Below are 15,629 nucleotides of genomic sequence, written 5' to 3' on the forward strand. Positions count from 1 at the left end.
AACAAACAATTATATTGCGGTATTTTTGGCATTGTAAACAGTAACAATATACATTAGGTGTGCAAATATCAATTACAAAAACATAGTGCAAATAACAGTTCCTCTCTCGCAAATAGACCAGCCTATTCTTCCCCCCTATTGTACACTATTCTACCTCCACCTCCCCCCCCCCCCCCCCCCCCCTCCCACCGCCGCTGACGATTAGTTCCCTGAAAAGAAGTCGATGAATGGTTGCCACCTCCGGACGAACCCCAATAGTGATCCTCGTAAGGCAAACTTGATTTTTTTTTCCAAGCCGAGAAAACTTGCCATGTCCGACAGCCATACTTCAGTCTTTGGGGGCTTTGAGTTCCTCCAGGCCAACTGTATTCATCGCCGGGCTACCAAGGAAGCAAAGGCCACAACGTCGGCCTCTATCCCCTCCTGGACTCCCGGGTCCTCTGACACCCCAAAAATCGCCACCTCTGGACTCATCGCCACCCTTGTTTTCAGTACCTGGGACACGTCCTCAAATCCCTGCCAGTACCCCCCGAGTTTTGGGCACGCCCAGAATACGTGCTGGAGCTCAGTGAATAGGACCAGTAATACTAAAAGGAATAAAACGGGAAGTAAAATCATTAATGGTAAGCGATGCGGCAGGTTGTTACATGAAGATATGGGTTCAACGACAAGGAAAATTAGGAGAAAAGTTAAGAGGAAATATAACTTAGGAGAGGTTACTGATCGAAGTGTTAAGATTTGAAACAGAGGTAAAAAAGCCAACATAAGTGTACTTTACCTGAATGCTCGTAGTATTCGGAATAAGGTAAATTAGTTGATGGCGCAAATCATCGTGAATGACTATGATTTAGTGGCCATTACTGAAACATGGTTAAAGGATGGTCACCACTGGGAGTTAAATATCCAAGGGTATCAAACTATTCAGTGGAGCTCTGTTATTTAAGGATGACATCCGGGCAATAGTAAGGGATGACATCGGTGCTATGGAGGATAAGGTTGAATCCATTTGGGTAGAAATAAGGAAATGAAAGGCGAAAAAGTCACTGATAGGAGTAGTCTATAGGCCACCAAATAGTAACATTATGGTGGGGCAGGCAATAAACAAAGAAATAACGGATGCCTGTAGAAATGGTACAGCAGTTACCTTGGGGGATTTTAATCTACATGTCAATTGGTTTAACTAGGTCGGTCAAGGCAGCCTTGAGGAGGAATTTATAGAATGTATCCGCGATAGTTTCCTAGAACAGTATGTAATTGAACCTACGAGGGAACAAGCGGTCCTAGACCTGGTCCTGTGTAATGAGACAGGATTGATTCATGATCTCATAGTTAGGGATCCTCTCGGAAGGAGCGATCACAATATGGTGGAATTTAAAATACAGATGGAGGGTGAGAAGGTAAAATCAAACACTAGTGTTTTGTACTTAAACAAAGGAGATTACAATGGGATGAGAGAAGAACTCAAGGTAGACTGGGAGCAAAGACTTTATGGTGAAACAGTTGAGGAACAGTGGAGAACTTTCCAAGCGATTTTTCGCAGTGCTCAGCAAAGGTTTATACCAACAAAAAGGAAGGATGGTAGAAAGAGGGAAAATCGACCGTGGATATCTAAGGAAATAAGGGAGAGTATCAAATTGAAGGAAAAAGCATACAAAGTGGCAAAGATTAGTGGGAGACTAGAGGACTGGGAAATCTTTAGGGGGCAACAGAAGGTGGCTAAAAAAGCTATAAAGAAGAGTAAGATAGATTATGAGAGTAAACTTGCTCAGAATATAAAAACAGATAGTAAAGTTTCTACAAATATATAAAACAAAAAAGAGTGGCTAAGGTAAATATTGGGCCTTTAGAGGATGAGAAGGGAGATTTAATAATGGGAGATGAGGAAATGGCTGAGGAACTGAACAGGTTTTTTGGGTCGGTCTTCACAGTGGAAGACACAAATAACATGCCAGTGACTGATAGAAATGAGGCTATGACAGGTGAGGACCTTGAGAGGATTGTCATCGCTAAGGAGGTAGTGATAGGCAAGCTAATGAGGCTAAAGGTAGACAAGTCTCCTGGCCCTGATGGAATGCATCCCAGAGTGCTAAAAGAATTGGCTGGGGAAATTGCAAATGCACGAGTGATAATTTACCAAAATTCACTAGACTCTGGGGTGGTCCAGGCGGATTGGAAATTAGCAAACGTGACACCACTGTTTAAAAAAGGAGGTAGGCAGAAAGTGGGTAATTGTAGGCCAGTGAGCTTAACTTTGGTAGTAGGAAAGGTGCTGGAATCTATCATCAAGGAAAGAATAGCGAGGCATCTGGATGGAAATTGTCCCATTGGGCAGACGCAGCATGGGTCCATAAAGGGCAGGTCGTGCCTAACTAATTTAGTGGAATTTTTTGAGGATATTACCAGTACGGAAGATAACGGGGAGCCAATGGATGTGGTATATCTGGATTTCCAGAAAGCCTTTGACAAGGTGCCATACAAAAGGTTGCTGCTTAAGATAACGATGCATGGCATTAAAGGGAAAGTAATAGCATGGATAGAGGATTGGTTAATTAATAGAAAGCAAAGAGTGGGGATTAATGGGTGTTTCTCTGGTTGGCAATCAGTAGCTAGTGGTGTCCCTCAGGGATCAGTGTTGGGCCCACAATTGTTCACAATTTACATAGATGATTTGGAGTTGGGGACCAAGTGCAATGTGTCAAAGTTTGTAGACGATACGAAGATGAGTGGTAAAGCAAAAAGTGCAGATGATACAGGAAGTATGGAGTACAGTCACAAGTGGAGTACCACAAGGATCTGTTCTGGGGCCGTTGCTGTTTGTCATTTTTATCAATGACCTAGAGGAAGGCGCAGAAGGGTGGGTGAGTAAATTTGCAGATGATACTAAAGTCGGTGGTGTTGTCGATAGTGTGGAAGGATGTAGCAGGTTACAGAGGGATATAGATAAGCTGCAGAGCTGAGCTGAGAGGTGGCAAATGGAGTTTAATGTAGAGAAGTGTGAGGTGATTCACTTTGGAAGGAATAACAGGAATGCGGAATATTTGGCAAATGGTAAAGTTCTTGAAAGTGTGGATGAGCAGAGGGATCTAGGTGTCCATGTACATAGATCCCTGAAAGTTGCCACCCAGGTTGATAGGGTTGTGAAGAAGGCCTATGGAGTGTTGGCCTTTATTGGTAGAGGGATTGAGTTCCGGAGTCAGGAGGTCATGTTGCAGCTGTACAGAACTCTGGTTCGGCCGCATTTGGAGTATTGCGTACAGTTCTGGTCACCGCATTATAGGAAGGACGTGGAGGCTTTGGAGCGGGTGCAGAGGAGATTTACCAGGATGTTGCCTGGTATGGAGGGAAAATCTTATGAGGAAAGGCTGATGGACTTGAGGTTGTTTTCGTTGGAGAGAAGAAGGTTAAGAGGAGGCTTAATAGAGACATACAAAATGATCAGGGGGTTAGATAGGGTGGACAGTGAGAGCCTTCTCCCGCGGATGGAAATGGCTGGCACGAGGGGACATAACTTTAAACTGAGGGGTAATAGATATAGGACAGAGGTCAGAGGTAGGTTCTTTCCGCAAAGAGTAGTGAGGCCGTGGAATGCCCTACCTGCTACAGTAGTGAACTCGCCAACATTGAGGGCATTTAAAAGTTTATTGGATAAACATATGGATGATAATGGCATAGTGTAGGTTAGATGGCTTTTGTTTCGGTGCAACATCGTGGGCCGAAGGGCCTGTACTGCGCTGTATTGTTAAAAAAAAAAGTCTTCAGAGGGATTTGGATAGACTAAGTGAATGGGCTAGGGTCTGGCAGATGGAATACAATGTTGACAAATGTGAGGTTATCCATTTTGGTAGGAATAACAGCAAAAGGGATTATTATTTAAATGATAAAATATTAAAACATGCTGCTGTGCAGAGAGACCTGGGTGTGCTAGTGCATGAGTCTCAAAAAGTTGGTTTACAGGTGCAACAGGTGATTAAGGCGGCGAATGGAATTTTGTCCTTCATTGCTAGAGGGATGGAGTTTAAGACTAGGGAGGTTATGCTGCAATTGTATACGGTGTTAGTGAGGCCACACCTGGAGTATTGTGTTCAGTTTTGGTCTCCTTACTTGAGAAAGGACGTACTGGCACTGGAGGGTGTGCAGAGGAGATTCACTAGGTTAATCCCAGAGCTGGATTACGAGGAGAGGTTGAGTAGACTGGGACTGTACTCGTTGGAATTTAGAAGGATGAGGGGGGATCTTATAGAAACATAAAATTATGATGGGAATAGATAGGATAGATGCGGGCAGGTTGTTTCCACTGGCGGGTGAAAGCAGAACTAGGGGGCATAGCCTCAAAATAAGGGGAAGTAGATTTAGGACTGAGTTTAGGAGGAACTTCTTCACCCAAAGGGTTGTGAATCTATGGAATTCCTTGTCCAGCAGTAGAGGCATCTTCATTAAATGTTTTTAGGATAAAGATAGATAGTTTTTTGAAGAATAAAGGGATTAAGGATTATGGCGTTCGGCCGGAAAGTGGAGCTGACTCCACAAAAGATCAGCCATGATCTCATTGAATGGTGGAGCAGGCTCGAGGGACCAGATGGCCTACTCCTGCTCCTAGTTCTTATATTATGTTCTTATGTGGACATGGTTCGCTGGTCCTCCCGCACATCTAGCACATTTATCCTCCAGCCCAAAGAATTTACTCATCTGGACCACATCTGGTGGAGGATGCTCCAAAGTCACTCACAGTTGACATGATCGAAGGCCTGTGCAAGGTCGAAGGAGGCCATATAAAGAGGTTGATGCTGCTCCCTGCACTTTTCCTGGATTTGTTGCGTGCTGAAGATCATGTCCATTGAGCCTCTTGATGGGCGGAAGCTGCACTGAGACTCGGGGAAGAGCTCTTCAGCCACTGGGAGGAGGCAGTTGAGGAGTATTCTTGTGATTACCTTTTCTATGACGAAGAGTAGAGAAATCCCTCTTAATTTCTGCAATTGGACCGGTCTCCTTTCTTGAAGATGATCACAATTAAGGCATCTCTGAGATCATCTGACATGCTCTATTCCTTCCAGACAAGGCTGGCGATGAGGTTGTATTTTCTTGTCAAGAGTGCATCTCTGCTGTATCTTAGTACTTCTGCAGGGATTCCATCGGCGCTAGAGGCCTTGTTGTTCTTCAGCTTGCACTTCTATACAACTGCTTTTGGTCCAGCTGCCTCAGGTGACATTTTCCAAATAAGTGACACCTTGTTGCCAAGGTTGCCAAATAACTTTTACAACAGATCATTGTTGCACAGCAGGAGAGTGATTGAGTTCCTATAAGTGTAAGTCCTAATGATGCGGCCAATATGGCTATTCCGGCTCCTTCCAACAATGCTATAGTTTTATACATAGGAAAAGGATCATTTCAATGAACATACAGGTTCTACGTTGCCATCCATCACATTGTGCAAGTCAACACCAAGAAAATATGGAAGCTGCCACAAGATATTCATCCTGTACAAAAGTTATTATTGAATAGCATATCTAGATAAAATGGGCAGATTTACATCAAAGTTATAATCAAAAACAGGATATTCAAACCAAACAATCCGTGCTGTTACTTATTTTTCACACAAGCAAACAGTCCTAAGCTCATTTATCTACCTTGTCTAAATATCCCTTCATTCCCTTTTTTCCACCGAGCTAACCTAATCTTAGCTTCTGCCGCAAACAATAATCCAGGGAAATGAATTCCACAACCACAAAAATCTCAGAGTTTCTCTTGCTCTGTGTCCAAATCACTTACAAATAATGTTATATCTCTGGCCCCTCTTTCCGGACCTCACAGTTACCGGAAATAATTTGCTACTTCCTACCTGCCTCATCTTTTCACAATATTTAGCACACCATTCTATCACCTCATAATCTCTGACCTTTTGATGAAACAGTCCTGATTTTTCCTAGTTTTTTTGTGTTTTCTCATACTAGATAGTTTCTCAGTGAATCTGCATTATATCCCGGCTAACGTCCCAATATCCTTTCTATAGTGGAGACGTTAGTAAAGTACATAGTAACTAACTCAGGTTTTATATCGACTCGTCTCACCCCTTGAAGTCCAATACCTTGTGACAAAACCTCTAATTTCATTCACATGTTTTACTTCATGAAACTTTCAAATTCAACTTCCGGTGACAGGGATGTGCTGAGAAGACATACATCAGGTAGCTCTCCTCCCGCGAACCTGAAAGATAGGCACTTTTTACCCAAAAAACACCCGCAAACAGCACAAATCATCCCCACACCACTAACAAAGCGCAGAAGGAGGAAAAGATGCCAAACAACAGCCAGTCCAGAGGATGAGTGGAGACCAGGAGTGGAAAAAGCCTGGACAAACAGCAATCGACTGAACCGGCCAACGCACGAGGCGGCGAAACTCGGACTTCACCAGAGCGAGAGGGACCGACCCCCCACACAAGAAGTCGCCCCCCCACACCAGGGGATGGGTGAAGGATGTTTCTCTCAAGCAAATTGAGGGAACATCGAGAAAAAACAAAATCGGACACACAAGCTGCGGTGAAGGGTGTGGTAGCTGCAGCTTTGGCGACTAGGCAGTTGGCCCTGGACAAAGCCGAAAAGAGCTTGGAAGCCCAGGAGGAAGCAATTCACGAACTGGAAAGGACTGCAACTGACCAGGGCAACCAGATCATCGCCCTGGAAAAGGAGGTGGCAAGGCTGGTCGCAACGCAAAGGAACCTGAGAAGAAAAGCCGAGGATCAGGAGAACCAGCGAAACCTACAAATCGTGGGCCTACCAGAGGGGATTGAAGGTAGCAACCCTACAGACTATGTGGCCCAAATGCTGGGCAATCTGATGGGAATTGACAGCTTCCCCAACCCATCAGAAATCGACAGAGCACACCAGTCGTTCCGACCAAAGCCCAAAAAGCCGAGGGCGATAATTGCAAAGATGCACCCGGACCGGGAAAGAATCCTGCGTTGGGCTAGGCAGGCCAAATACTGTAGCTGGGAGGGTCACAACAAAGCGAAGGCCGTGCTGTACAGAAACAGCACGAGATTTGGAATGCTGTACCCAGCCAAGCTCTGGGTCACGCACCAAGGCAGGGAGCACTTTTTCAAGGTTCCTGCAGATTCTGTACAGCCAACAGAAAACCATTGCCACAGTGAGTGTTTTACGTGGGAGAACAGTGCTTCGTTCTGGAGACAGGCGAGGTAAGAGAAGGGAGGATGAGTGAGTACAGTAAAGCACAGGGAAAGGTGAGGCGAATGGCAGACAGGAATCCCAGAGTTCAGGCAATGGGAGGATGTTCCACAAGCCCGGAGAGGGGGGTCACCACACTCGTGAGATAGATAGCACCAGGATTCATCCAGGAGAGAGAGGTCACGGCACGTCGCTGCAAGGGGGAAAGTGCCTGGTCGGTGGTGAGGGGAGGGCGGACAATGGATACAGAGGGATAATGAGGGGAAAAAACAGGGGGAAAGGGGAAGGAGGGAGGATTAGCTACAGGGTAGGATGCGGAAGAAAACAGGAGGGGGGCGGGGTTAGAGAAGATACCCTAACAAAGTCCAAAGATGTGCAGGTTCGGTGGATTGGACTTGCTAAATTACCCTTGGTGTCCAAAAAGGTTGGGTGGGGTTATTGGATTATGGAGATAGTGTGGATGTGTGGGCTTCGGTAGGGTGCCCTTTCCAAGGGCCGGTGCAGATTCGATGGGCTGAATGGCCTCCTTCTGCATTGTAAATACTATGATATCTATGAAAGAGATAGGTGAAGAAGGATGTGGAGCATTAAGCTGGCTACAGCTGGCCACACGTGGCGACTTGGAACAAATTGGCGCTGCAAGCAACCACTTTGGAGGGTCCCTGGACAAAGGGATTCCCCGGAATGCAGGGGCTCACCACAGGGTGAACTCACAGTTAGCAGCCATGTTGGGTGCCCACTGGACAACGAGAAACTCCGGAGTCCAGGGGCCCGACCTCATGGGGAGAACAGTGACTGTGGCCATCTTGGATGGCCCCCTGACAAAGGGAAAATGTGGAGTGCAGGTGCGTCCAACAGATAAGTATGGTTGATCCCACAGGTGCAGGGGGATAGGATAGGCACCTAGAACGTCAGGGGGCTTAACGGCCCAGTGAATAGATCCAGAGTCTTCACCCACCTGGAAAGCATGAGAGCCAACATAGTCTTCCTCCAAGAGATGTACTTGAGGACCGACTGCGAGTAAGGAAGGGCTGGGTGGGACAGACCTACCATTCCAGCTACGGGACGAGGGCCCGGGGGGGGGGGGGGGGGGGGGGGGGGGTGGGGGGGGGGGGTGGGGGGGTAGCCATATTGCTAAATAAGAGGATGATGTTTACCGCGACGAGGATGGTTACGGACCAAGGGGGATGGTACGTCATTGTCAGCGGTATTCTGGACGGGGCACCTGTAGTCCTTGTTAACGTATACGCTCCCACGCGACGACACAGAATTCGTAAATTAGACCACGGCTAAAATCCGATATAGATACACACCGACTGATCACGAGGGGGACTTTAACTGTGTGCAGGACCAACGGACGGACAGCTCAAATCCCAAAACGGGAAAGATGTCAAATATGGCAAAAGAACTCAAGCTATCCATGGAACAGATGGGGTCAGTGAACACATGGCGGTTCACCCACCTAGGGGAGAAAGAATTCTCCTTCTCCCAAGTACATAATGTCTACTCACCAATCGACTTCTTTGTAGTGGGAAAATCGGTGATTCCAGGGCTGGTAAGAGCGGAATATTCCGCGGTCATAATCTCCAACCACACTCCACACTATATGGATGTGAGGATGGAGACAGGCCATGCCCAAAGTCCCCCATGGAGGTTGGACATGGCCCTCCTGGCCGACAAGGCCTTCTGCGAGAGTATATTACTAACAACCAGAATGGGGAGGCCTCACCCTCCACGTTCTCGGAGGCACTGAGGGCTGTGATCAGAGATTAAATTATAGCCTACAAGGCACGGAGAGATAGGAAGAGACGGTGGCTAGGCAACAAATAGTTGACTACATTCTGGAGGTGTCCAGTGATACTTCGGAGGTCCTAACCATAGAGCTCCTGGCGGAGAGGAAAAAGCTACAGATGGACTTTGAACTGCTATCCACGAGGAAAGTAGAGCACCAACTCCACCAGGCATGGGAGACCCTATTCGAACACGGAGCCAAGGCTAGCCGCCTGCTGGCACACCTGAGAAAGCAGGCAACCACGAGGGAATTGCTCAGTCTCAGTAACGGCGACCGTGACAACGATCATCGATTGGTGTAAAACCCATCGAGTTCACTTATGTTACCCTTTAGGGAAAGGGGTAAATCTGCCATCTTATCCTGGTCTGGCCTATTCGTGGCTCCACACACCCCCAACACACAGCAATGTGGTTGAATTAACTGCCGCCTCAAATGGTCGGGTGAGGCGCGGCGATTGACACCGCTGCCTCACAGCGCCAGAGACCTGAGTTTGATTCTGCCCTCGGGTGACTGTCTGTGTGGAGTTTGCATGTTCTCCCCGTGTCTGCGTAGGTTTCCTCCGGGTGCTCCGGTTTCCTCCCACAGTCCAAAGATGTGCAGGTTATATGGATTGGCCGGCTAAATTGCCCCTTAGTGGCCTAACATTTGCAGGTGAGGTGGGGTTAGGGCGGGGGAGTGGGCCTGGGTAGGTTTCTCTTTCGAGAGGAGGGTCGGTGCAGACTCGATGGGCTGAATGGCCTCCTTCTGCACTGTAGTTGATTCTACTTCATGAAATAGCCCAGATTAGGGATAGCAAAGGCAAATTAGTAGCGGAGGCGAATAAGGTCAAGATGTTTTGAGGCCTTCTACCAGGGACTGTACACCTCGGAGCACCCAGCAGCCGTACTCGGGGATGAAGCAGTAATGGGGGAGGACAGGAGATGGGGCCAGGAAGCACCACTAGAACTGGGAGAGGTCATGGAGAGTGTTAGCTCCATGCAGGCGGGGAAGGCGCAGGGACCAGACGGATTCTCGGTGGACTTCTACAAAAGATTTGCGACAGCACTGGCACCTGTGGGAGATTTTCACAGACTCACTGGTGAGGGGCACCCTGCTGCCTACGCTAGCACAAGCCTCAATCTCGCTAATATCTAAAAAAGACAAAGACCCAACAGAATGCGGTTCCTACAAACTCATTTTGCTACAAAATGCCAAAACACTGGCCAAGATCCTAGCCAAAAGGCTGGAGGACTGCATACCAGAGATGGTAGCAGAAGACCAGACGGGCTTTGTCAAGGGTAGACAGCTAACATCGAACATCAGGTGCCTGCTGAATGTGATCATGACCCCATCTGGGAAGAGAATACCTGAGGTGAGTTTCTCCCTGGACGCTAAAAAGGCCTTTGACAGAGTTGAATGGAAATACCTCATAGAGGTACTGGAGCGGTTTGGGCTAGGAACAGAGTTCACCGCCTGCGTGAAACTCCTGGACAATGATCCCATGGCGAGCGTACGGATAAATACCACCAGCTCTACCTACTTCCAACTTCACAGAAGCACCGGGCAGGGATGCCCGTTATCCCCGCTGCTGTTCATCCGAGCAATCAAACCACTAGTGATCGCGCTTAGGACGGCAAAGAATTGGAAAGGGATCCAGAGAGGAGACCAAGAGCATAGAGTTTCACTCTATGCGGATGACCTGCTCCTCTACATCTCGCACCTGCAAAGCAACATGGAAGGAATCATGGCACTCTTGAAAGAGTTTAGAGCCTTCTCGGGCTACAAACGTAACCTGCGCAAAAACAAGATCTTCCCAGTGAACCTGCAAGTGGCGAGGCAGAGTTGGAAGGGTTGCCTTTTAAACACAGCCAACATAAATTCCGCTACCTGAGGATCCATAAGACCATAAGACATAGGAGCAGAGGTAAGGCCATTCGGCCCATCGAGTCCACTCCACCATTCAATCATGGCTGATTTCAACTCCATTTACCCGCTCTCTCTCCATAGCCCTCAATTCCTCGAGAAATCAAGAATTTATCAACTTAAAATCCAAATCGCTCATGACTGGGCAGGGTTCCACAAGTGACGGAGGAACTAAAAAAGGGCCTGCAGAGATGGAACACACTCCCACTCTCCCTGGCGGGGAGGGTGCAAATTATCAAAATGGATGTACTACCCAGTTTCCTCTTCCTGTTTAGATCCATCCCGACCTACATCCCCAATGTCATTTTCAATTCACTGGACAAATTATTTATGGCGTTTGTGTGGGGCAGGAAGAATGCAAGGATCCCAAAGAGAGTACTGCAGAGAACAAGATCCATGGGTGGCCTAGCCCTCCCAAACCTGCAATATTATCACTGCAGCAACGCAGAGAGAGTAAAGGGGTGGATCAAGGAGCCAGAAGCCGAGTGGATGCTTATGGAGGAGGGCTCCTGCAGAGGGACCTCCCTCTGGGCCCTAACCACGGCGACACTCCCATGCCATCTGATAAATATTCAATGAGCCCAGTGGTGGTAGCAACACTCCGGTTGTGGAACCAACTAAGACAGCATTTCAGGCTGACCGAAATGTGTGAGAAAGCCCCCATCTACAACAACCACAGGTTCAAGTCGGAGACTATGGATGCCACCTTCAAAAGGTGAAGATATGATAAGGGGACACTGACAGTTAGGGACTTTTACACCAACAACAGGAAAAACTGACAGAAAGATTCCAGCTGACAGGCAGCAACGAACGTAGGCACCTGCAAATAAAAAAATTCCTACGAAGGGAAACAAGGATGTATCCGTGACCACACAACAATCACTGCTGGAAGACCTGTTGGACGCGGACATCTTAGGGAAAGAGAACTGTACAGGCGATTGCTAAGGGGGGCCATACCCAACTGGACGAGTCAAGGGAGAAGTGGGAGGAAGACTTGGGGTTTGAAGTTGGGTGGGGTCTCTGGAGCAAAGCACTGCTCAGTGTCAACTCCACTTCCTTATGAGCAAGGCTAACCCAAATTCAGTTAAAAGTGGTACACAGAGCCCAGTTAACCAGAACCCGAATGAGCGGGTTCTTCCCAGAGTTGGAGGATAGAGGCGAACGGCGCCAAGGCGGCCCGGCCAACCAGGTCCACATGTTCTGGTCTTGCCCCAGATTTCCTGGGCTCTGGACAACCTTCTTCGAGGTAATGTCCAAGGTGGTGGGGATGAGGGTGGAGCCATGCCCGAGAGTGGCAGTCTTCAGGGTATCAGAACAGCCAGATCTCTTCATGGGGAGGTGGGCTGACGCCCTTGCCTTTGCTTCCCTAATCGCCTGCCGGAGAATCATGCTCAGCAGGCAGTTAGCAGCACCACCCAAAGCTGCAGACTGGCTGTCCGACATGTCGGAATTTCTCCAAATGGAGAAAATTAAATGCGCCATCTGAGGGTCGGAAGAAGGCTTCCACAAAATTTGGGAGCCATTCACTCGGTTGTTCCAAGACATGTTTGTAGCCAACAACTGGGAAACCAAAGAACTGGAGGGGGTAGCTATGGCACAGTAAAGAAGAGGAGAGGAGGCAGGGAAGCATGGAACTCAACCAAGCCCAACAAGAGTAACATGAGACACAAAGGGGCAGGGAGAGGGCAGGTGCAACAATCTGAACAGGGAGGGGAGAAATCTGGTGGAAAGCGAAACGCAGGGGACCACAATCGCCACCGCAAATACTGTAAGGAGGAAAAAGAAAGGAAACTGGGATGCATTTATGTAAATAGGTGAAGCCGATCTATGTGTAAATAGTTTCAGTTTTATTTTTTTTCTCTTGGTTCTCTCTTTCTTTCTTTTTCTCATCTCCTATTGTTGTACATATTTAAATTTGTTTTGTCTACCAAAAGCTCAATAAATACATTTCAAAATGAAAATGAAACTTTCAAATTCTTATCGTCTGCCTCAGCACCGAGCCTACTTCCATTCAGAGAAAAATGTTAATATCCTCTGGGTGCTCCGTTGCTCCCACAGTCCAAAGATGTGCAGGTTACGTGGATTGGCCATGCTAAATTGCCCCTTAGAATCCGTTAGGTGGGTTACTGGGTTATGGGGATAGGGTGGGGGCGTGGGCCTAGGTAGGGTGCTCTTTCAGAGGGTAAGTGCAGACTCAATTTTACTATAAAACATGACTAACCACTTCCAACTACTCTGAAAAAGTTTCTGAACACCTATTCTTTTTTTCTCTCTTCTGAGCAATTTTTATTCCAGGTTGTGACCTTCACTCTAATACCACATTCCTTACTTTTCTCCAGTAATCTTTCAGATGGTACCTTGTTGAACATTTATTTCAAGAGCATGGATCTATTGTTTATGATGCCAGTCTGGAACCATGGATGAAGACAATTACAATGAGGCACACGTTATCACAGGACACAGATGGAACAAAGCAGGTCCACTGAAGCAATCATTCTGCTGGGTGGACACAACTGCCAGAGGCCTCCAAAAAGGGTGCAACAATTATTGTGATATGCTGCACAATTTTGCCACCAGACGATGAATCATCATAGAAGGCAATGATCAGGCCATCCATGAAAAAGACAATGATGACAACGAGTTTGATACCAAAATGTTGTACGTGGCAATAGAAATGCGGGGAAAAAACAGACAATGCCTAGCATAATGTTATCTGAATACAAGCCTTGCTGAATACGTAATCGAAAGAGAGATTATCCACGTAACTGTGCAGAATCTTAGAATCCCTCCAGTGCAGAAGGAGGCCATTCGGCCCGTCGAGTGTACACCAACTTTTGGAAAGAGCAACCTACCTAGGTCCAAGCCCCCACCCTATCCCCGTAACCCAGTAACCATACCTAACTCTTTGGTCACTAAGGAGCAATTTTAGCATGGCCAATTCACCTAACCTGCCCATTTTTGGATAGTGGGAAGAAACCAGAGCACCCAGAGGAAACCCACGCAGACAAGGGGGAAAAGTGGAAATTCCGCAATCACCCGAGACAATAATTGAACACGGCTCCCTGGCACTGTAAGGCAGCAGTGTTAACCACTGTGCCACCCCATTCTCTACTTGCATGTCCCCCCAGTTTGCTGCAGTAACCCACCTCCTAACTCGCTAGAACTCCTAATTCAAGAAAGAAAATCTCCCCCCCCCCCCCCCCCCCAAAAAAAAAGAGACGCCCTGTGTGCCTGGGAGTTTGAAGACTCGTCAACCTGGGTGGGGATTAGGGCTCACCTTGTGTTTAGCTGGGCGGATGTGAACCAACTTGGAGGTGCCGCTGATATTTTGCAAGGTGATTGTAGCCTGGTGTAGTTCTCCCGGTTCAACGCCAATAAATTTGACACTTTTATGTGATAGCCTCAGACCAGCGATGTCCATCTCCGCGGCGGCTGGCTTCACAGATGCCGCCCTTCCTCCCTCTGCCTGCTGACCAACAAACTGTCTCCAAGGGACACACTCGCCAAGCATTCGCCGTCACCTGGCAACCGTTTGAGTAAAGTGAGCAATGAATTCTTCTTGCACGAATTCGTAAAACACTAATAAAAATATTCCAAACCCCCACCCCTTCCCCCCCCCCCCCCCAAATCAGGTGATATTTTGAAATGTCTTTGACAGAAGTATTTTTTTTAATCCGTGCTTTTCGTCATTGCGAAACTTGGAATGGACTGGCATTGGACTCTGCCACGTTCCATGTGAAGGGAAGAATGTGAAATGGTGTTTGTGGAGACGAAGCTGCCTTTGTTTGAAGGTGGTGGTTGGTCTGCTTCTGACCCTCACCATCACGCACTGTCCCCCATATTTGCCGTGTACCCTACAATCTACCTGTTCTGTACACTCCCCACGACTGAGCAGCCCTCTGCGGAGAATGCTGCATCAGGTGAGGCCACATCCAGAATAATGTGTGAAGTTCTGGTTTTCTTACCCAAGGAAGAATGTGTGTCCTCGGGGTCCTGTTTTTCGGCCGTTCGCAGAAGGCAGGATTCTCTGTTCCCGCCGCTGTCGATGGGATTTCCCATTGAAGATACTCCACGCCGCTGGCGGGGCCAGAGAATCCAGCCACCAGCGAACAGCCGGAGAATACTAGCCCCCTGTGTTCTAGATTCCCCAGCCAGAGGAAATATTTTCTCAGCACCTACACTGTCAATCCCCATGAGAATTTAACAAATTCCATCTAGATTGCCTCTTATTCTTCTAATTTCTAGAAATAGAGGTCCAGTCTGATCAATTTTCCTTTTAGGACAATCCCTTCATCCCAGTAATCAACCCTGTGAACTTTTATTGCAGGACCCCGAGGACACACATTCAACCTTGGATAAGAAAACCAGAACGTCACACATTATTCTCGATGTGGCCTCACCTGATGAAGGGAATGGCTCTCAGATTCTCTGATACCGTGCGGCATGTGGCGCTGTGGTTAGCACTGGGACTATGGCGCTGAGGACTCAGTTTCAAATCCCGACCCTGCGACACTGTCCGTGAGGAGTTTGCACATCCTCCCCATTCCTGCGTGGGTTTCACCCCCACAACCCAAAGATGTGCAGGTTCGGTGGATTGGCCAGGACAGGCTGGCAGCTCGCCATCCCAGTCGCCCGGGCCGCAGCCTGGCCCATCTAGGCCAGGACGCCCCAGGAAACGGCCGCCAAAGGGATCCAGTGTCAGAGGGCAGGAATCACAGGAGTCCACCTCCAGTTCTGCTGTACCGTCTGGGGAACCA

General features: G+C 47.9%; 1 protein-coding gene across 1 annotated transcript in view; it reads right to left on the minus strand.

The window, feature by feature from the left end:
- LOC140428025 (cilia- and flagella-associated protein 47-like) overlaps positions 1-14,336 on the minus strand; it is a 1,060,448-nt gene extending 1,046,112 nt beyond the window's left edge. The window contains exon 1 of the mRNA XM_072513997.1: positions 14,150-14,336. Within this exon, the coding sequence (XP_072370098.1) occupies positions 14,150-14,293 (144 nt within the window). The 5' untranslated portion in view covers positions 14,294-14,336. The remainder of the gene's footprint in view (positions 1-14,149) is intronic.
- Positions 14,337-15,629: the final 1,293 nt, after the last annotated feature.

This window comes from Scyliorhinus torazame, chromosome 8 (assembly GCF_047496885.1).
Source record: "Scyliorhinus torazame isolate Kashiwa2021f chromosome 8, sScyTor2.1, whole genome shotgun sequence".
Classification (NCBI taxonomy): domain Eukaryota; kingdom Metazoa; phylum Chordata; class Chondrichthyes; order Carcharhiniformes; family Scyliorhinidae; genus Scyliorhinus; species Scyliorhinus torazame.